Source organism: Camelina sativa, chromosome 20, assembly GCF_000633955.1.
Source record: "Camelina sativa cultivar DH55 chromosome 20, Cs, whole genome shotgun sequence".
NCBI lineage: Eukaryota > Viridiplantae > Streptophyta > Magnoliopsida > Brassicales > Brassicaceae > Camelina > Camelina sativa.
Window position 1 is genome coordinate 29,644,435 of NC_025704.1, and position 21,031 is coordinate 29,665,465.

At 37.8% G+C, this 21,031-nt stretch overlaps 3 protein-coding genes and 1 pseudogene across 4 annotated transcripts in view; 2 read left to right on the plus strand and 2 right to left on the minus strand.

Moving 5' to 3' along the window:
- LOC104772022 (palmitoyl-protein thioesterase 3-like) overlaps nt 1-1,252 on the plus strand; it is a 1,867-nt gene extending 615 nt beyond the window's left edge. Inside the window, exons 2-7 of one of the 2 annotated variants that reach the window (XM_019242167.1) lie at nt 30-156; nt 253-393; nt 489-533; nt 620-658; nt 754-876; nt 957-1,252. In XM_019242167.1, the coding sequence (XP_019097712.1) occupies nt 30-156; nt 253-393; nt 489-533; nt 620-658; nt 754-876; nt 957-1,223 (742 nt within the window). In that variant the 3' untranslated portion in view covers nt 1,224-1,252. Of the gene's footprint in view, nt 1-29; nt 157-252; nt 394-467; nt 534-619; nt 659-753; nt 877-956 lie in introns of both variants that reach the window. The other variant, XM_010496664.1, reaches the window with a different exon arrangement.
- LOC104772961 lies at nt 2,239-18,765 on the plus strand (annotated as a pseudogene).
- LOC109131443 (pentatricopeptide repeat-containing protein At5g47360) lies at nt 10,299-12,518 on the minus strand. The gene has a single exon (XM_019242503.1). It carries the CDS (start codon nt 12,428-12,430, stop codon nt 10,997-10,999), a length of 1,434 nt encoding a protein of 477 aa, XP_019098048.1. The 5' UTR covers nt 12,431-12,518; the 3' UTR covers nt 10,299-10,996.
- On the minus strand, nt 13,014-14,578 carry LOC104772023 (homeobox-leucine zipper protein HAT2). The gene is made up of 4 exons (XM_010496665.2): nt 14,179-14,578; nt 13,771-14,069; nt 13,598-13,677; nt 13,014-13,501 (listed from the first exon to the last, which is right to left on the minus strand). The coding sequence occupies exons 1-4, from the start codon at nt 14,561-14,563 to the stop codon at nt 13,180-13,182; spliced, it is 1,086 nt and encodes a 361-aa protein (XP_010494967.2). The 5' UTR covers nt 14,564-14,578; the 3' UTR covers nt 13,014-13,179.

Sequence of the window (21,031 nt, forward strand, 5' to 3'; positions counted from 1 at the left end):
TTTTTTTTTTTTTTTGGTATGGAGTCCAGAGAAATTGGCAATGGAGTATTCACTTCAATGTTCATGCCACTTGCACATCAAGCAGAAATAGCATGTGAAAAAGTGAAGCAAATGAAAGAGTTGAGTAAAGGATACAACATTGTTGCAAGATCTCAGGTTCTTGTTACATTTTCTTGATAACATATAAGATCGGTTATTGATGATTATTACACGTTTCAGTTTCATGAATGTGGATGATGAATGATGGAACAGGGAAACATGGTGGCTCGAGGCTTGATCGAGTTCTGCGACGGTGGGCCTCCTGTTTACAACTATATATCTTTGGCTGGTCCTCATGCTGGCATTTCTTTTATTCCTATGTGTCATGTAAGCTCTTTTTTTTTTTTCATCTTAGTTGATTTGATTTGAATCAATCACAGTAACAACAACGTTTGTTTGTCTTTTTACTTTTTTTGGGGGATTTAAAGTCCACTCCACATTGTAAGAAGTTTGATGAGATTATCAAGAGAGGTCTCTATAGCGACTTCGCTCAAGTATATTTCTCTTTCTCTCTGTATTGATCATATAATTAAATATCCTCAATTACAAATTAATTAAAATCTTTAATGACTCTGCGCAGAATAATGCTGCTCCTAGTGGTTATTACAAAATCCCTACAGTATGTCGTTCTATTCACCATAAGTAATTAATGATGAAACAACATAATATTTTAACAGATATATCACAAAAGTTATTTTTTTTTTAATTTATCAGGATATAACAATGTACTTGGAAAGCTCAAAGTATCTACCTAAGCTTAGCAATGAGATACCAAACCAAAGAAACTCAACTTACAAAGACCGGTTCGCCAGTTTACACAACCTGGTTCTTGTCAAGGTTTGTTTTCTTCAAAACCATATGACTACTTTTCAATTATCTTTTGATTCCTTTCTTCATGATTCTATTTTGTTTTACAGTTTCAAGACGATAAGATTATTGTTCCAAGTGAGTCAACTTGGTTCGGGTTTTATCCGGATGGTGACTTCAAACATGTTCTCCCTGCTCAACAGACAAAGCTCTATACAGAGGACTGGATTGGTCTAAAAAAATTGGATACTGCTGGAAAAGTGAAGTTTGTGAGTGTACCCGGTGGACACCTCGATATGGCGTATCAAGATGTCGTCACACACGTCGTACCGTATCTCCAGAACCGGGAAAGAACTAGGAAACACCAAAACATATAGTTAATGCAAATGCAACAAAAGAAGTTAATGACTATGCAACCAAAGATGTTAATGAAAATGCAACAAAAAAAAAGTTAATGCAAATGCAAAGATGGGCGGTTGTACGTTGGTCAAAGGGGGCGTAAGTTAGTTTATGTAGTATGATACTACTTATGCACCTATTCACTTATATTTCTTTGCATCCATTCAATATTTCTTCTTCATATTTGGATTTAAAAACTTATAATTACATATTTTCTATTATATCTAAATAGTTTTTATGAATTTTACTTCATTCCAATTGAAATATACTTTTCATGCAAAATAAACTCTTTTTGCATAATATTTGCTTAAGCTTTGCATTATATTTGCTTAAGCTTTGCATTATATTTGCAAAATACTTATTATTAATTTTTTGTTGCCATTCTCTTGTTTTTTATGATAAATTTTATACTCCAATTAAAATAATTAATCGTAGCAAAATGGATATATTTTTAAATCTTCATTTATATTAAAACTAATTTTTTTTTCTTATTATATATGAAATTTAATATATTAATGCATATACGTTTTTACACCTAATAAAAATTTGTTCTAGATCTGCCTGAATGTAAATGCTCATGCAAGAATATAGAAACTAGTCAACAACGTCATACTGGATATATAAAAACCAATCAAAATCATCCATTTTTCATCTAATTCTTACTTGGACGCAACTTCCAATCACATGAAGTTCTTTTTGTGCCCCTATATATATATATGTCCATTTCAAAAGTTCTTGGAAACATAAATACATAAACACTAGTACTTATTGAATATGACTTGAATGGATTGGGCTCATAACTTTAGTCTCAACTAATTTAGGTTAATTATGATTGTTTCCCCTTAAATACTCTTCTTAGTCATAACTTCCATATATTCTTAAATATGCTCCCTAATAATAAAGTTTTCTCTTGACAGCTAACAGCAAGTGTTGGTAAACCACATTAATATCATCTTGCTTGCATCCGTTATAGCAGTACTTTTGGTGTTTACAATGGAGAAAGGTTTAAAGTGGTCTTGTGTTGCGGCGGTGGTTGCATTCTTAGCCATGGTTCACGTCTCTGTTTCAGTTCCGTTCATAATGCGTCATGGAATCACAGCTGAATTGTTCAGATGATACAAATGCTAACTTCACACAGCTTCTCATTAACCTCTCTGGCTCTCCTGGCTATTGCGTGTAAGTCAATCCACAACACTTTCTTCTTTTTGATAACCTAAAGATCGAGACATGGAGAAGAGTTGTGTATTTTTGTTATATAAGACGTGCAAAGTGATTACTAATTCTTGTTTTGTATATAGCATGAACAAGATGATGTATTTGGTTTTGATTTGATCTCTGATTCTTGTTTCTTTTTGTATGGTGTTCAGAGAAATTGGCAATGGAGTACTCACTTCAATGTTCATGCCACTTGCTTATCAAGCAGAAATAGCATGTGAAAAAGTGAAGCAAATGAAAGAGTTGAGTCAAGGATACAACATTTTCGCAATATCTCAGGTTCTTGAAAACATATTGATCGGTACTTTTTGATGATTATTACATTACACGTTTCAGTTTCATGTATGTTGATGATGAATGATGTGTAAGGGTATAGAGACACACACAACAAATAAACCCACTTGGAACTGCGTCAAGCAAACGCTTCTTATTCAATCTTATACAAAAACTCACGTTTCTTACAAGACTTGAAACTAAGCTCACTCTCCTATCTATCTAGCACAACACCCTGTGTAGATCTAAGAGAAACTAACACACTCTCCTTCTAAGCCTTTTTTATGATTGCTTGAAGGTTACAAATCTCACAACTTTTAACCCCACGAGTGCTAACCTTTTTGCGGCTAGCCCTCGTCTTTTTATACTCGCACACCTGATTTCTAACCTAAATCTCTGTGCATCCTATTGATAAGGAAATATCCTTGATCCCCAAGAATATTACTTCCATATTCACCTATCGAGATATACTCTCAATATCTTCGAGTATATCATGATTGCTTCTTCCTTCCAAATCCCATGGCTTGTCATCTTGTCCAACAATCTTCCTCCAACTCAGCACTCCATGCCACGTCAGCTAATCAGACCACTGGGACTCTCCACAGCATCGTGTCACCGACAGAGCTTTGATGCAATCTCCTCCTTTTTGACTGAATCTTGCCACCCAAGCACCCACTGCATCAAACCTGAAAATACACAGACAACAACAGCCAAAACAAAACACAACCATACCATCAAAATATTGCAGCTCTCAAAAACACAAACGGTTAACCGATAAAGACTTGTTAAAATAAATTGGATCGTCAAACAAATCCAAAACGAGTCTTAAAAACAAAAAACCAACAAGTCTTAAATTGCAATAGGGAACAACAAAAATAAACAATTGTTCCCCCATAGTCCCAACTCCCCCTCAAGCTTCAGAATCAGACTCATCTCCCCATGCTTGTTTGGCACCGATTAGTCAAAAACATCAATAAAAGATGCCAGAAAAGAATACAATCAGAGAGAGTACTACTTACCATCGTCCAAGGCATCTTGCAGGATCTTGATAGCCAACCGGATGGCTTTGCGCTCTGCAGACAATCCACTTCGAGGAACAGGCTCAACAGGTATTGATGCAGTCTTCTTCCCCTTGGTCTTCTTTGTGTCTTGAGACCGAAGACACGGAACCGGTCGCTGAGCAGTCAACGCAGTCAGCAAGCAGAAGCCTGACTGAGCTTGCAGACCCAACTGTATGATCTGATCATAGATGATCCGTCCAAAGTCGAACGCAATCCCATGCATGATCATGTAGATCACCAGAGCCCTGTTTGTTGATATGTATCCCGTGTTCACCGTTGGAGACCAGTTGCTACAGCATACCTTATGCAGATCCTTGATGACAGGGTTCGTGATTGTTGTGGACACCAGCTGCTTGCAGGACTTGACCTTACCATCAGAGAGAATAAGTGTCAGGTCCTCCTCCAGAATTGCAGCCGTCTGCAATCGTTGTTCACTCACATCCACAGACTGGAGACCAAACAAAGCATTGATGCGGCTTGGGGAAAACTCGTAGATCCAGTCTCGAACAGGCACATCAACTGACTCCCCCTCAATCTTGACCGCTGGAAGATTTGTCCAGAACTCGTAGATCACATCTGAATCATAAGACCCAACTTGTGTGACGGTTTTTAGCAGCCCGGCTCTATCTATGAACTCCCTACTGATCAGTACGTGCTAGAGAGTAACACACTTCTGGGGCAAGCGTTCGAGAAGCAAAGAATCCATACCGTCGAGCAGCTTCAGAGGATGTGAACTGTTTTGAGTCAAACTCCTTCAAAGAGGCACCACGAGAAGTTGTGGAGACGCCTTTATCCCTGGGAAAAGACAGACGCTTGGAGTCAAGGCTGGCGAGATCAGCGGGCGGTTTTGTTTTGCGCAGACGTGAGGAAATTCCCTGAGATGACAGAGCAGGCATGGGAACATCACCGGTGAGATCCACCACCGGAACTCGAGGCGACACTTCTCTTGGCGGAGAAGCCGAAGAGTCACATGTCTTGTGGTTCCCCTCGAAATATGAGGGTGTGGGAATTGGGTCCTCCAGAGCCGGAATTGGTGACAACTTGTCATGTGGGAAGATTGTTAAAGGGTGGGGACCAGGGTTCGAGGAACGCCTGGCGCACCAATAACCTACTGGTGGATTGGGATATCCACAGTGATGGGTTAGGATCGATGCCCTGCAGGGCCAGCTTCGGGCCTATGGGGGCAAGCTAGCGGTGGGCTAGTGGGGTCAACGGGACGGTTGTCACATAAAAATCGAATTTTATTGTAACAACCTGTCCCATGGACCCCACTAGCCTCACTGCTAGCCCACTAGCCTCACTGCTAGCTGCCCCAACGGATCCCAAGCTGGCTCTGCAGGGCATCGATCCTAACCCATCACTGTGGATATCCCAATCCACCAGTAGGTTATTGGTGCGCCAGGCGTTCCTCGAACCCTGGTTCTCATCCTTTAACAACATTCCCATAGGACAAGCTGTCACCAATTGACAGGTGAGGCTAGTGGACTAGCAGTGAGGCTAGTGGGGTCCACGGGACGGGTTGTTACAGTTACCCATAAAGAAGCATCCTCCACTTGTACTCCAACGATCATCCACAGATCCTACCCAATCAGCATTGTAGTATCCACTCAGACTGGTGTTTGTATCCTTTGTGTAAAAAATACCAAAGTTCATTGTTCCTTTGATGTACTTGATTATCTTCTTAACCGCTAGTAAGTGTGACATCTTGGGCTTGGCTTGGTAGCGTGCGCAGATCCCCACTGACAGACATATGTATGGACGACTCACTGTCGGATATAGCAGGCTTCCAATCATACCTCTGTATAGTCGCTCATCCACATCCTCGCCTCCTTCATCTTTTGAAAGCTTGTCATTGGTGCCCATAGGAATCTTTGCTTCTTTACTCTTCCCTAATCCAAACCGCTGTACCAACTCTTTAGCATAGGTTCTTTGAGACACGAAAATCCCATCAGCTGATTGTTCAACTTGCAACCCCATAAAGTATTTTAGCTCTCCCACTATACTCATTTTAAACTCATGTGGCATACTTTTCACAAACTGTTTTACCAAAGGTTGATAAGTGGACCCAAAGACGATGTCATTAACATAGATCTGAACAAACATCAGCGTGTTGTCACTATTAAAAATAAACAATGTTTTGTCTACACTCCCGCGAATGTATCCTTGATCCAGAAGGAACGTAATAACCTCTCATACCACGCTCTCGGCGCCTGCTTGAGGCCATACAGAGCTTTCTTCAGCCGATACACATGCTCAGGATGTTGTGAGTTCTCAAAGCCTTTTGGTTGCTCAACAAAGACCTCTTCTTGAAGTATTCCATTCAGGAAAGCACTTTTAACATCCATCTGATGCAATGTAAACTTGAGAGAACACGCCATCCCAAGCATGAATCTGATTGATTCTAACCTTGCTATTGGAGCAAAAGTCTCATCAAAAACAACTCATTCAACCTGAGAGTAACCTAGAGCCACCAATCTTGCTTTGTGTCTCACAATGCATCCATTGGCATCACTCTTATTCTTGAATATCCACTTTGTTGCCACTGCATTGACATTAGCAGGGCGTTTAGTAAGCTCCCACAGATTACTTCGCTCATATTGTTCCAGCTCATCTTGCATTGCAGCGACCCAGCACTCATCATGAAGTGCCTCCTTGTGATTCTTCGGCTCAATAGTTGAAACGAAACATGCAAATTGAACAATATCAGAGTCCTGAAAAATAGTGTTAGAAACAACAGCCTTCTGTTTCTTTCCAACCAGCTGAGCAAAATGAATGTGTTTTCCTCCGGTAACTCTACCCCCCCTGAATCGCACCGATAACATCATTAGAGGAGTGATTCCAATGAACCTGAGAAGACGAAGGAAGAACATCCGATGAAGACATGGGGCTGACCGAGTCACCATGGCTTGCAGGTTCTTCCTCTTGCTTCTCATCATCTGTTACCAGTTCCTTGTCTGAGATAACAAGCACCATAGTAACCCGTTGAAACGAGGTATCGTCAAAAACAACATTGACAGTTTCATGAATAGCAAGCCTCATCTTTGTACGTATATTCAAGCAACCAAGTCTCTGATGCCACAGATCAGTGTCCAACTCAGTGGTTGTGTTGACGCACTACATTGTCGATTCCCACATGTAACAGTTATTACCAGATCTCTTTCCTCTGAGCCGAACAGATCCTTGCTGATCAACTACCTTGCACTCCTTCTTGGTAAAAGTGACATCCAGACCTTCATCACATAGCTGACTGACGCTTATCAGATTTGCCTCCAAACCATCAACCAAGAAAACATCCTTTAGATGTGGTTGAGAGTCACCACTAGTTGTACCTTTTCCTTGGATTATTCCTTTTCCTCCATCACCAAAAGTAACTCTCCCTTCATCGACAACTTCTATATGGGATAGAGTGTCAAGAGCACCTATCATATGCCTAGAGCAACCACTGTCAAAGTACCACTTGGCCTGATCAACCTCCGCTCTTTTGGCTGTGTATGCCACTTGACAGTCGAGATCATCTTTCTTGATTACATAATTTTCTTCTGACCAGAGCTCGTTCTCTTTGATATCTTCAGCAGCACTCAGTGATGCTACAGGATTGTTCAAAGACTCACCCTTGCTGTCTTCTTTTCTTCTCTGAGGTATGACAATGGCCTGCATTATCTCTACTAACTAATTGAACTTAACCTCATATAAGTTTAGAGACTTGACTATATTAGACCTGTGTGGTTGAAGCTTATCAGACAAACTTCTGAGAAACTTTTTCACCATTGTCTCGTCGTTGTATCGTTTTCCCAAAACTGCAGCCTTTTGTACGATTTCATTCAATCTACTGTTGTAATTAGCAACAGATTCATTTTCAGTCATGTGTAGTTTCTCAAATTCAGATGCAAGATAATCCAGTCTGGTGCGCCTAACACAGCTTGTGCCTTCAAACAAGACCACCAGAAAGTTCCATGCTTCCTTGGCAGCCACACACCCCTGTACTAGGATGAAGATCTCCATTGGCAAAGCATTGAAGATAACTAATAATGCTTGGGATTATATTTCGATTTTGCTTTTTCCTCAGCTGTCCATATCTTCTTCTGCTTGGGAACAAGAACACCTTTCTCATCCTCGACCATAGGAGATGACCAGCCATCCTCCACAGCAATCCAAGCTTCCACATCAACGCTCAAAATAGTCTGCTTGACCATGACTTTCCAGTACCCAAAACTCACAGAGTCGAATTTCAGTAGCTTTGGTGACACAAAGAAACCCAGTGATTTCTCCATACCCATGTCGCAAGATCTCACCTGTTATAAAAGGATATCAGAACTTATATCAGGTGTCTGCTCTGATACCAAATGTAAGGGTATAGAGACACACACAACAAATAAACCCACTTGGAACTGCGCCAAGCAAACGCTTCTTATTCAATCTTATACAAAAACTCACGTTTCTTACAAGACTTGAAACTAAGCTCACTCTCCTATCTATCTAGCACAACACCCTGTGTAGATCTAAGAGAAACTAACACACTCTCCTTCTAAGCCTTTTTTATGATTGCTTGAAGGTTACAAATCTCACAACTTTTAACCCCATGAGTGCTAACACTTTTTGCGGCTAGCCCTCGTCTTTTTATACTCCCACACCCGATTTCTAACCTAAATCTTTGTGCATCCTATCTATAAGGATATATCCTTGATCCCCAAGAATATTATTTTCTTATTCTCCTATCGAGATATACTCTCAATATCTTCGAGTATATCACGATTGCTTCTTCCTTCCAAATCCCATGCCTCGTCATCTTGTCCAACAATATTCCTCCACCTCAGCACTCCATGCCACATCAGCTAATCAGACCTCTAGGACTCTCCACAGCGTCATGTCACCGACAGAGCTCTGATGCACTTTCATGATGGAGCAGGGGAACCTGGTAGCTCGAGGCTTGATCGAGTTCTGCGACGGTGGACCTCCTGTTTACAACTATATATCTTTCGCTGGTCCTCATGCTGGCATTTCTTTTATTTCACCATGGGCATTCGGCAAAACCCGATCAAACTGAACCGGACAATCCGATTCTTTCGGTTATCGGCGTAAACCAAAGAGAGTAAGGATAACCGTTCAGCAAAATTTATTTGAGATTTCAGATTTCGGTTCGGTTCGGTTCGGTAATCGGAACCGATCGATTTCCTTCAAACCGAGATTTTGCAGCCATATATAAGGCTAATAATTAGTCACAACCCTAATTTGTTTTGTTCTTCTTCTTTGGCTGCCGCTTGGGAACTCGATCCATAAACTTCAACCATTCATCTTCTTCTTCTCATCCGATGTAAGCAATAATCATCAACACATCTCTTTTCCTACATTAATTCATCATCTTCAACATCCTCTTTCATTCCCTCAAATCTCAATCATGGTTAAGAAAGGAGCCTTTTCACAGAGATTCAATCCATAACCACAAATTTCTTAAGGGGTAAGCTCTTCTTCTTTCTCCTTAATTCTTCATTTGATTCTTTTCTCTTTCTATGTATTGATAACTTCGGATTCAATTTGAAGAACTTTAGAGTTTCAACTTCGAAACCAGAGATCTATTATTTGTTTAGATATTTTCCTTTGTTTAGGGTGCTAGTGTTGTGTTTGTGTTCCTCATCTTTGTAAGACCTAAACTGTTGTTCTTTGTTGTTTGATGATTTTATTTTTACTGGTTTATGTAATCAATTTTCATGTGGTTTCGATGATGGCAGGTGAAAAATGGATGCCCAGAACCGTCAATCTTCACCGTCTCAGATCACCATCGCACCGCAGCCACAACTCGCCGCCGCAGCAGCATCATGTCTCGAAAACCCTAATGTTTAATGGACCTGCAATTTAGGCTTTGCAATTGTTTTCAGATTGGTTTAGTTGTTAATGGGCTGGTTATCTGTTTAGGTCCACTATTTTAGCAGTTTGTAAATTTGTATTAAATTAAGCCCATTATCTTATTTTTTTATTTATTCGATTCAAATTAATCGAATTAGAAAAAAATCAGTTTCAATTCGGAATTGATTTAAAATCCTATAACCGACCCGATTAACCCGAGTACCGAACAAATTCAATTTCGGTTCTATTCGGTGAAAATTTTAGAAAACCGAATTTACATAAAATCGAACAACCCGACCCGAACAACCCGTTTCCGCCGAACGCCCAGGACGACTTTTATTCCTCTGTGTAATAATGTAAGCTCTCTTTTGTTTTTTCCTCCCAAGCTCTTTTGATTTTAATTACACATTTCCTCTGTTTGTTTTTTCTTTTTTTGGGGGTTTCTCTATCTCTCTATAGATGACATGATTAAATCCTCAATTAATAAATTAATTAAAATCTTTAATGACTCTGCAGGATCATCTTGCTCCATAGTTTATAATTATAAGAAAACTTGCAAAATCAACAAATATGTATTTAATGATCAAAACAACAACATAGATGGTTATATCAAAATCCCTACGGTATGTCTCTATTCTCCATAGTTTATAATTATAAGAAAACTTGCAAAATCAACAAATATGTATTTAATGATCAAAACAACAACATAGAGTTTTAAGAGAGATTCCACAAACTCTTTGAATTTCTTTATGTTGTTTCTTAGGATATGACAAAGTACTTGGAAAGCTCTAAATATCTACCTAGGCGTAACAATGAGATACCAAACCAAAGAAACTCAACTTACAAAAAGCGTTTCGCCAGTTTACACAACCTGGTTCTTGTCAAGGTTTGGTCTCTTCGCAACCATGACTACTTTTCAACTTGTATCTTTTGTTTCCCCTCTTCATGATTCTGTTTTGCTTTACAGTTTTAAGACGACCAGGTTATTGTTCCAAATGACTCAACTTGGTTCGGATTTTATCCGGATGGTGACTTCGAAAATGTTCTCCCTGCTCAACAGACAAAGCTCTATACAGAGGATTGGATCGGTCTGAAAACACTAGATGTTGTAGGAAAACTGAAGTTTGTGAGTGTACCCGGTAGACACCTCAAAATAGCGGATCAAGATGTAGTCACACACGTCATACCATATCTACAGAACCAACCGCACAAAGACTCAACCGCAAGACGAAGGAGCCCTTGCATCCTTAAGAATAGAAAATACCTCAATTGCTATACTAGTTTATCCAATATCGAAAAAGCTTAATGATGAGTCTTGTACAACAAGAATCCTTATTCTTAACCTATCTAAATTAATCAAATCAATCAGTAGAGAAACGACGCATGAGATCTTCATCACCAGTTTTCTTCAACGCTTCAATGATTTTCTCAACATGAGAAACTCTTAATCTCAATTTCTTATCGAGCATCGATTTCGCAAGCTTGGCAGCTTCCCAAGAACTCCCCTGTTTGCAGAGACCGAGCAAAAGATTCGCGTGTATATCTGAGTCTATTGTTGACTTCACATCCGCCTTCTCGATTTCTTGATACACAAGGAAACAATCAAGAAACCTTTCCGATAAACATAATTCCCTGAGAACAAGACTGCACGCAAGACCATCAGGTCTAATCCCGCGGACCAACATCAGTCGGAAGATCTTTTCAGCCTCTCTCCATCTTTGCAAACGGATTAGCGACACAGTAGCCGAACAAAAACATTCAGAAAGAGAAACACCGCCAAGTTTCACCAACTTATCAATCAACTTAGAAAGATCCTTAACATCCTCATCGTTCTCCAAAACCCCCTGAATCAAAACACTAGCAGTAACACGATTCGGAGTGCATCCTCGGTCTACCATTCTATCCAATACCAACAACGCCTCTCTAATCTTCTTCTTCTCACAAAACGCTTGAATTACCAAAGTATAAGTAACCGCATTCGGACTAACAGATCCACCACCATCTTCTTTCTCCATTTCAGACAACAACTCCAACGCTGCTTCCATAGAGCCAGACTTACAAACTCCTTCTAGAATCCTCGAATACGTCACGGTGTTAAGCACGCAATCGTGCTTACTCATCTCCTTAGCCAACTTCCAAGCTTCATCGATCATACCAGCATTGCAGTACCCATTGATCAGTGATGTATAAGTAATCACATCTGGATAAAGATCAACACAATCCATCTCTTTCATCAACATATCAGCCATATTCAAATCTCCCTTATCAGCAAACAACCTAATCACCAAATTATAAGCAACAGTGTCTGCGCATAAATCGAATTCAGGAAACTTCCTTAATACCCACAACGCCTCATCAGCGAGTCTCGCTTGATTACACAGAGTAAGAACAACCCTCATCGTCTTAACACTAACAAAGCATTCCTCTTTACGATAAGCTTCAACAACGTCCTTGATCAAACCTGGGTTTGCTCTAATCTTAAGAAATTCGCAAGCTTTGCTATACATAAAAGGACTGTGTCTATGGCTGGATTGAGTTCCTGCCCATATGAAGAATCTAAGACCCGATTGAAATTGATTTGGATGGCATCTTCTTATCACCTCGTTGATACAAGAAGAGTCCAATTTCACCTTAGCCGAGGCTAATTGCTTCTCGAGATTGGTCGTGCATCCCTGAAGCTGGTCGTATAGTCTCTCGGCGGCTGAGACAGTTGTGGAAAACCGTAAAGCTGAGATTTTTGAGGGATGAGATCGTAATGAGGGAGAAACCAGACGAGAAACCAAGTGATTTAGCATCTGGGTCACTATAGGATCAGCGAGTGGCGAAAGATTTCGTTTAATAAGGAAATCGAAAAAGGAGAGACTTTGAGAATTGAATACAGAGAAGAAGGAGAGCTTTCGCAGTAAATGGAATGTGGAAACGACGACGAAGACTTAAAATATGGGCCGACATAACAGTATAGCCCATTAATAGACCCTATAAGAGTTGCTCATACAATTGTTTTTCTCGTCAACATAATTACATAAACCGGAGTTTTAGAACGCTATCAAACCACTAGGAGCCAAACAATTTGTTTAATTGTCGCGGAACAAAAGGTTAAACGATCTTTAAGAACTTGTCCTAATATATGTGAAAACCAGCAAATCTGAAGTAATTTTTATCGAAAAAAAAACATCTCATACTCATCCATACATGTTACAAATTAGGTCAGAAGATTATTTCATTTTGGTAAAAATTTGTAACTAAGCTACTCTTATACCATAATCACGAACCGGAGACGAGATTTATCAAGAAAACGTTTGTAAATTTTGTTGGTTTAATTTAGAACTCGTCTTTGATATCAAAAAGATAGTTTGGTTAAAATTGCAAGTCGGTAGCTAAATTTTGCTAATTTAAATATTTTTTAAGGTTGCATCATACATACATGATAAGACTAGTTCATGAGAAAGGCCAATCATCCAAAATTACAATGACCCCCACACACAGGTAAGACCAATAACAATAACGAAAAAAACAAACACGCTTTCTCCACTAAAATTAAAATTCATGATCGTGGACGCAAGGCTTCAAAATTCAGCCCATGAGCCACCTGACCAGCACAAGCAACCCACGGGTTGATCGAAACGGGCCTGTGATTTTGGTGGTGGTGGTGGTTAGATGATGATGGTGATGGGCCAGCCACACGCTCGCACGAAGGACACATGATGAGTGTAGTTGGTGGAGTTATCTGGCCGTAGAACTGTGGAGACAGCTTGAGAGTTCGAAGCTCCATTGCCTCTTTCTGAAGTCTCCGATTCTCTTCCGTTAGCTTCTCTACGCACCGTTTCAAGTACTCGCAGTCTACCTCCGTTTGCTTTAACTTGGTTCTGTAAAAATCAAAACCGGACTTCTTTGTAAATAAATCTCCTACATAGGGGTATAAACGTAATCTACGACTACAGGTTCAGACAAGAAAATCTCACCTTGCTCTTCTGTTCTGGAACCACACTTCCACTTGTCTTGCCGTCAAGTTCAGCTTCTTGGCCAAAGCTAGCTTCTGTTTCTGCAAAAATTACAATAATAACCTTGTCAATTTCACAGTAATTTACGATAATACCACTTATTTCAGATTTTTTATTTTTTTCTACACACTTACGGGATTGAGAGTGTTGTGTTCTTTGAAAGTCTCTTCGAGAAAAGCAGACTGATCTTTTGATAACCTGAGCTTCTTCCTCGACGTTTCTCCGCCGTCATCATCTTCGTCGGAGGTTCCACGCGAATACCCTCGATCCGGAGTGATCTCGTCGTGGTCGTCGCTGGCGCCGGAGATACCTTCTCTCTCACTCCTCTTCCCGCTTATGGTGCTCGAGATCGTGCTGTTTGGAGACGAGACTCCTGTTTCTTCCTCGCAGTTCGCAGTCGATGGGAAACTATTCACGTCTATCTTGCGAAGATCTGTAAAAGGAGCAATTTAAGTTTTAGGTTTGAGATCTATCGGAGAACAAGAAGATCTGTTCTGTTTCTTTGACAAAAAAAAAAAACAGAGAAGATCTGAGATTTATACCTGATGTATGATCAAATGTTTGGTTCCATGGAAATCTCTGGAGATTGTTTGATAATGAAGCGTTATGATTCAGATTCAGCTGAAGAGGATTGTGATTCTGTGAAGACCCTAAGCTTAGGCTTAAACCGAGATCTTCTTTTCCCATCATCATCCTCAAGGAACTCAACAGTTTGAAGAAGAAGAAAGGTTTGATCTTTTTTTTTTTTTGAGTTAGAGAAAGAAAATAGCCAGAAAGATGATACAGATGGGTTGTTTCGACTTGAAGTAAATGATCAATAGAACCCTTTGTTGTGGGAGAAAGGAGAGAGATGTGAGGTATTGAAGAAGAAGAGAGAGGGGGATTAATATAGTACTTTGAATGATGAGATTTTGTCAGGTGGCTCATTACAATCCATCATTATTGTTTCTTTGTTTTTTTGGGTTTTCTATTACTTTTATCTTCCAACTTGTGTGTCCCCCCTTTCGCCTTTGCCATGTCTTTCTTTTTGTACTTTCTCAATAATCAATGTAATCAATATTCATGTTTTCTTAAGAACAAAAAAGGGGGCACATTTTAATTTTTTTTCTTACAAGAAAGAANTCCTCGACGTTTCTCCGCCGTCATCATCTTCGTCGGAGGTTCCACGCGAATACCCTCGATCCGGAGTGATCTCGTCGTGGTCGTCGCTGGCGCCGGAGATACCTTCTCTCTCACTCCTCTTCCCGCTTATGGTGCTCGAGATCGTGCTGTTTGGAGACGAGACTCCTGTTTCTTCCTCGCAGTTCGCAGTCGATGGGAAACTATTCACGTCTATCTTGCGAAGATCTGTAAAAGGAGCAATTTAAGTTTTAGGTTTGAGATCTATCGGAGAACAAGAAGATCTGTTCTGTTTCTTTGACAAAAAAAAAAAACAGAGAAGATCTGAGATTTATACCTGATGTATGATCAAATGTTTGGTTCCATGGAAATCTCTGGAGATTGTTTGATAATGAAGCGTTATGATTCAGATTCAGCTGAAGAGGATTGTGATTCTGTGAAGACCCTAAGCTTAGGCTTAAACCGAGATCTTCTTTTCCCATCATCATCCTCAAGGAACTCAACAGTTTGAAGAAGAAGAAAGGTTTGATCTTTTTTTTTTTTTGAGTTAGAGAAAGAAAATAGCCAGAAAGATGATACAGATGGGTTGTTTCGACTTGAAGTAAATGATCAATAGAACCCTTTGTTGTGGGAGAAAGGAGAGAGATGTGAGGTATTGAAGAAGAAGAGAGAGGGGGATTAATATAGTACTTTGAATGATGAGATTTTGTCAGGTGGCTCATTACAATCCATCATTATTGTTTCTTTGTTTTTTTGGGTTTTCTATTACTTTTATCTTCCAACTTGTGTGTCCCCCCTTTCGCCTTTGCCATGTCTTTCTTTTTGTACTTTCTCAATAATCAATGTAATCAATATTCATGTTTTCTTAAGAACAAAAAAGGGGGCACATTTTAATTTTTTTTCTTACAAGAAAGAAAGAACCCATGTATAATAGTATAAGATGGTCAAATCTGCTTTCAAAGTGTACATATGTATATGTGTTTGTGTCTGAAGATTTAAAGCCAATGTCATTAATTAAAACCAATACAAATGTCCGGTCACTATGAGAAAAGTAATCTCCGATTTAAGTGAATGTTTTTGTATACGGATAATGCGTGTTTGCACCTTGTGTTATTTTTTTATGATTCATCATTTATATCGTGTATATTTAGTACTCCCTCTGTTTCACAAAGAGTGTCATTCTGACACATTTCACACAAATTAAGAAAAATTTGAATTATACATATTTGCTCCTATTTAATAAGTGATTAATAATCTAAATTCAATGAAAATAGCTTTGGGTTTAAGGGTAAAAAAGAAAATTTAGCATTAAAACACTCATTGAAAATGTAAAATGACATTCTTTGTGAAACAACAAATTTTCTCCAGAATGACACTCTTTATTAAACGAAGGGAGTATTTCAAAGTTGATAAATATTAAAATTTGTACTTCGTTTTGTCTTCTTTATCAAGTACGTCATATAATAATCATCAAAACTTCATGTATAATGCAATATGTCAAGAAAAAAAAGTATAGAAAATAGTATCTCCAATGGTGTATGTAGCCAATTATTTATCACCTATTTTTATTTAAAAAAAAAAATCTATATATATAGTTCAGAGAAAAAGGAAAATAGTATTTGAGGTTGGATATAATGGAATATTGACTAATTCGAGTGGTTGGTACAAAACACAATCCAAAAGAATCTGAACTTGTTCAAAGTTGTGGACCAACCAACGGTTATGAACCAATGATATACGTGTGAAGATGAATATTTGCCAAGATATAATATCATCATCATCATCATCATGGTTTCTACTTTCATCAACAATGACATTTTTAAAGCTATTACTTTTATTTTGATTCCGTCAGTAAAACCTTTAAAAATGTGTATCTGCTTTTGCCTTTAAGAAAATAAAATTTTTTTGCATTTAATAAGTTTGAGCAGCAATATTGGTCAAGACGAGTGTATTTTGATAAGTATAACCACTTTGCGTACAGTAACATGGAGGGGCATGGAGATTGGAGCATGTGGGTCATCCCCGCGTGACCGTGCGTGTTGTGTTGTTTCCTCACTCGCCTGCTCCTTATCATGCATGTGTAACCATCCATCCGCCTCAATCAGTGCTTAACTTGTTACTAGTATAATTTATTTGATGCCTTTAACTGCCTACTACTTTTATCATCAGTAGTTAGAGTATAAATATTGTGAGATCAGTTTAAAGGGAGATCAGTTTAGGATGTTCTTAGAGTATAAATATTGTGAAAATAATGTAAGATCAGTAGTTAAGAACTTTTGTTAAAAAGTTAGTTATTGGGAGAACATGTTTAAGATTTTTATATTTAATAATATAATATTCTTATAGAAATTTTAAAATGTTTAATAAATACATAGATTAATGTTTAATAAAAAAATTTAAGAATGTTTAATACTATTTAATAATATAATGTTTATTAATATTCTAAAACATATTACAATTATAAAATTTTATAAAATAACATTTTAATTGCAAACTTATAAAACTTTTACTAAAATTCAAAATACAATGTTATATTTTTATGACACAAAAAAAAAAACATTGTAAATAAAATTTAAAAAAAAAACAAACAAACATATTACTTAATTAACTAAATAAGACAAACATTTTATTTAATTAATACATAGATTAATGTCCAAATTTATTCCATATATTCTCAACCAATCCGAAAGAGACACGTCACACAAGATCAGACCCAAGAATAGTTCTAGAATAAGATCAATGAGCCTGATCTTAAGTCCACTATTCAATTATTTTCATTTTTAAAAGGCTTAAGAACATCCCATCTGATATACCTATAAACATGGCCTAATAATATTCTCTTTCTTTTCAACTTATTGTTTAGGAAGGCTAACTTGTGTTTTTATGAACAGTTGTTTTACAATGATTGAAGCATGTAATTCCAATAATCATAATCCGAAGCAGGATTGGTTGTATTAGACTATTAGTGTCATCGCATAATCATAATCTGAGCTATAATGTTGTAGAGTATGCAAAAATAAGATTATTTTTCTATAGAAACAGTGAAAATAAGATTAAAAACTGTTATATTGCAAACCTCAATCAAATCATTTTAGTTTTAGAAGAACAATACAATATGAAAAAATTGTATTGTACAATACAATATGAAAAATTGAAAACAACAACTACAAAAACGGAATGAAGACAACTTTAAAACGTACTTGAACAATAAAATGAAAAACAACAAATAGAATAGAAGAACTGCATAAATATAGATTATTTATTTGTTAATCTATTTGTTAATCAACAAACATCAAATTATAAAAGCCGTTTTGTAGACGCTCCCATAAGCTTAGAAAGTGAAAGACGTGTATCTCAAGCGCTGACATAGAGAGTGGAAGAGATACGGCAATGGGGGGCGACAATTATTGAGAGCAAAAAGATGGTTTTCGTGGTGAGAGATGATTATGAGAGTGGGTCCCAACGCTTTACATAAGATCCGACAAGATGTCGGAGTTGTGTTTCAGTGTGATCTGTCTGTCCCACGTGTTCACTTTCACTCGATCCACACGCACTAACTAAGTGCGTCACCTCCACTCGCGCGCATGTTTTCTTTTAAATCTTTTTAATCATTTCCTCTCGGTGAAAAAGAAGTCCGCAAAGCATGATGAGCAGTAATCATACGAACAAATTACATCAAAAAGTGTTATAGGAACCAAAATAAATAATCTACTTTAAATTTAAGATAACTATTGAATATGTCTATCAATAAGATGAACTCGTCCAACAGATTTAAGAAGACATGCCATTCAATAGAGTACCGCACCATCTTGATCAACATCAACTCATAACAATTTGTCTCCTAGTTCAGCCAAACATTTCTTAACCGAGAACATATATTCATCAGAGCCAGCCTAAATGAGAACTTTTATCTTCTGTTTATAATGATGAATGACTCGACTCTTCCTTTGGCATTTAGCCCCTTTTCGCTACTGCCACACTTAGTTTGGTCTCGTTTAAATCGTAGATAGCAAATTGGGCATATCACTTTTTCCTAATTTTCTCACTAGCTAGGGCCTCCTCTATAGGCTAGATTGGCAAAGGTAGTAGTGGAGAAGGATATGAGCATCCTTTCGTGCCTTCGAGATGGATACTCTTATCTTAGTTTCCCAATTTACATGATGATAAGTGAATAATTGAATTGAATACACCATTCCATCCGATTAAGTTTTAGTTTTCTTCCGAAGACAAATATTACTATTTCAAATAAAGCTGTAATAGGCCTACATCACAGATCCAAATCCAAAGTTGAGTCACAAAATAAAACAAAATCATATGCAAAGAAATATTTTAAAAGATAAATGTAGACAAAGTACATAATTAAATATATATGTTGTAATCATTTTATATGTTTCGAAATTGCGTAGGACTAATAATTATGGTTTTCCTTAATCATATGTTTCATACATGTGTATATTAGCTTTGATTGTTCTTTCCAGCATTGGCTGTAGAACGAGGTCATCATTGGTGATATTTAAAATACTCTTATTTTTCTTCCTTAACCTAACTAAAAACCAATAATTTCGTAAACAAATATATTTGTCTAATTGTCCTCTCACATGTACTCGATCTGTTAACTGGAACATTTGATATAAGAAACATGCATGATTATGATCAACCCATAAGGCAACTTATTCTTATTATTCTAAGGAAAAGCTCGGAATTTGAGGTTTGCACCACATGATTGTTGGATTCTTCTTACAAGTAAATTTTTAAATATAAACTGAGCTTTAATTATTAGGATACCTAAATATCAACAAAAGAAATGCGAAGGTGACAGTTTTGATAATTTTCGACGTTATATTTGAGGCATATTGTTTACTTATTTATTACTTAATGGTGATATGATCATTGAGATTCCCATGCCAAAAATAAAGATAGGGATTATAATTTCTTCAATGATTTTGTTTTAAAAGTCATAATTTCATCAATGATTATAAGAAGAAAAAAAATGAGAATGGAATTGGAGAATCTTCTTGAGAGAAAGCTTCGAAATTGGAATAGAAAAAAAAAATGGGAAAGGTGTTGGGGTTACCATGTGGAATTGACGTGGCGCACATATTCCTATGCGAGCCTAAACCACCCATTACAGCTAAGCACACGTGTGTGTGACACCCACACGTGCATATCTCAGTCAACGGTCAAACATCCGTCTCTTTTTTTCTACTCAAGAATGAACATGAAATCTTTTGTTTTAATAATTTAATCAACGTAATGTACAGTATGAGATTATTTTACACATACAACAATTTGAGTCGTTTGAAAGTTTCAAGCAAACAACACGACTAAGAAAATTTAATTACCCATGTAGAAATAATTTAATTACTTAGCTTTTCTATTTATTTTTTGTGCACCATCAATTACTTAGAAAAGTTTAATTTTCTTGGATAGTAATCAGCCTGCTGTATACTGACAATAATACAATGATCCTGAAGAAAATGTTAAGCTGCCAAAAGAAAAAATTTTAATCTTTTTTTTTTCAACAAAAAATTTTAATCTTGAAAATACAAAATTGGATAATATTACAAAATTATATTATGCTTTTCTTGGCTGATGCAATTTTGAATATATTGCATCAACAAAAACATCATTGTTTTTGGGATAGTACAAGAAGAGCCACCTGTAGGATTACAAAAAGATCTCTTCTCTTTCTGTCCCGACTATCGAGACCCCTCATCACACCACTTTCTCCGGCGCCGGCAAAGCCTTTGCTTACCGGCATCGGGACTCTTGTCTCTCAACTGTTCTCTGTTCCACAAAGCCCTTTGTTTCAACTTGTTTCTGGCCTTTACCTCAATCACTTCGTTCCACTACATATGCATCTATGTTCGACGACGGCTTATTTTCATCAACGAGAGGAGAGAGGTGCTTTCCGACGAAACCTATCTCGCTCCAATCTCGACCCATCCTTTCTCCATCGAACCTGAAACCAAGAGAACCCTCCTTAACCAGATGTGCTCCAACTTCCGATTTTGACGCAGATCTATCCGCTTTGCTCAGATCTAAATAAATTGGTTCTCTCTTGGTCTTTATTGAAGCCTCTCCTCTCTGGTTCTCGTCATTGGCTCTGGTCTCCATCCCCCTCACTACGCTTCAACCAGACCTCTCCAGACTCTTTTGTGAGCTCTCGGAACGCTTCTTGTCCAAGGGGTTCCGACCGATGCCTGCTATGATGACGACAAAGTTGAGGGCTGACGGCGGCGCAAACCTAGGTGCTCCCCGTTTGACCTACCCCCC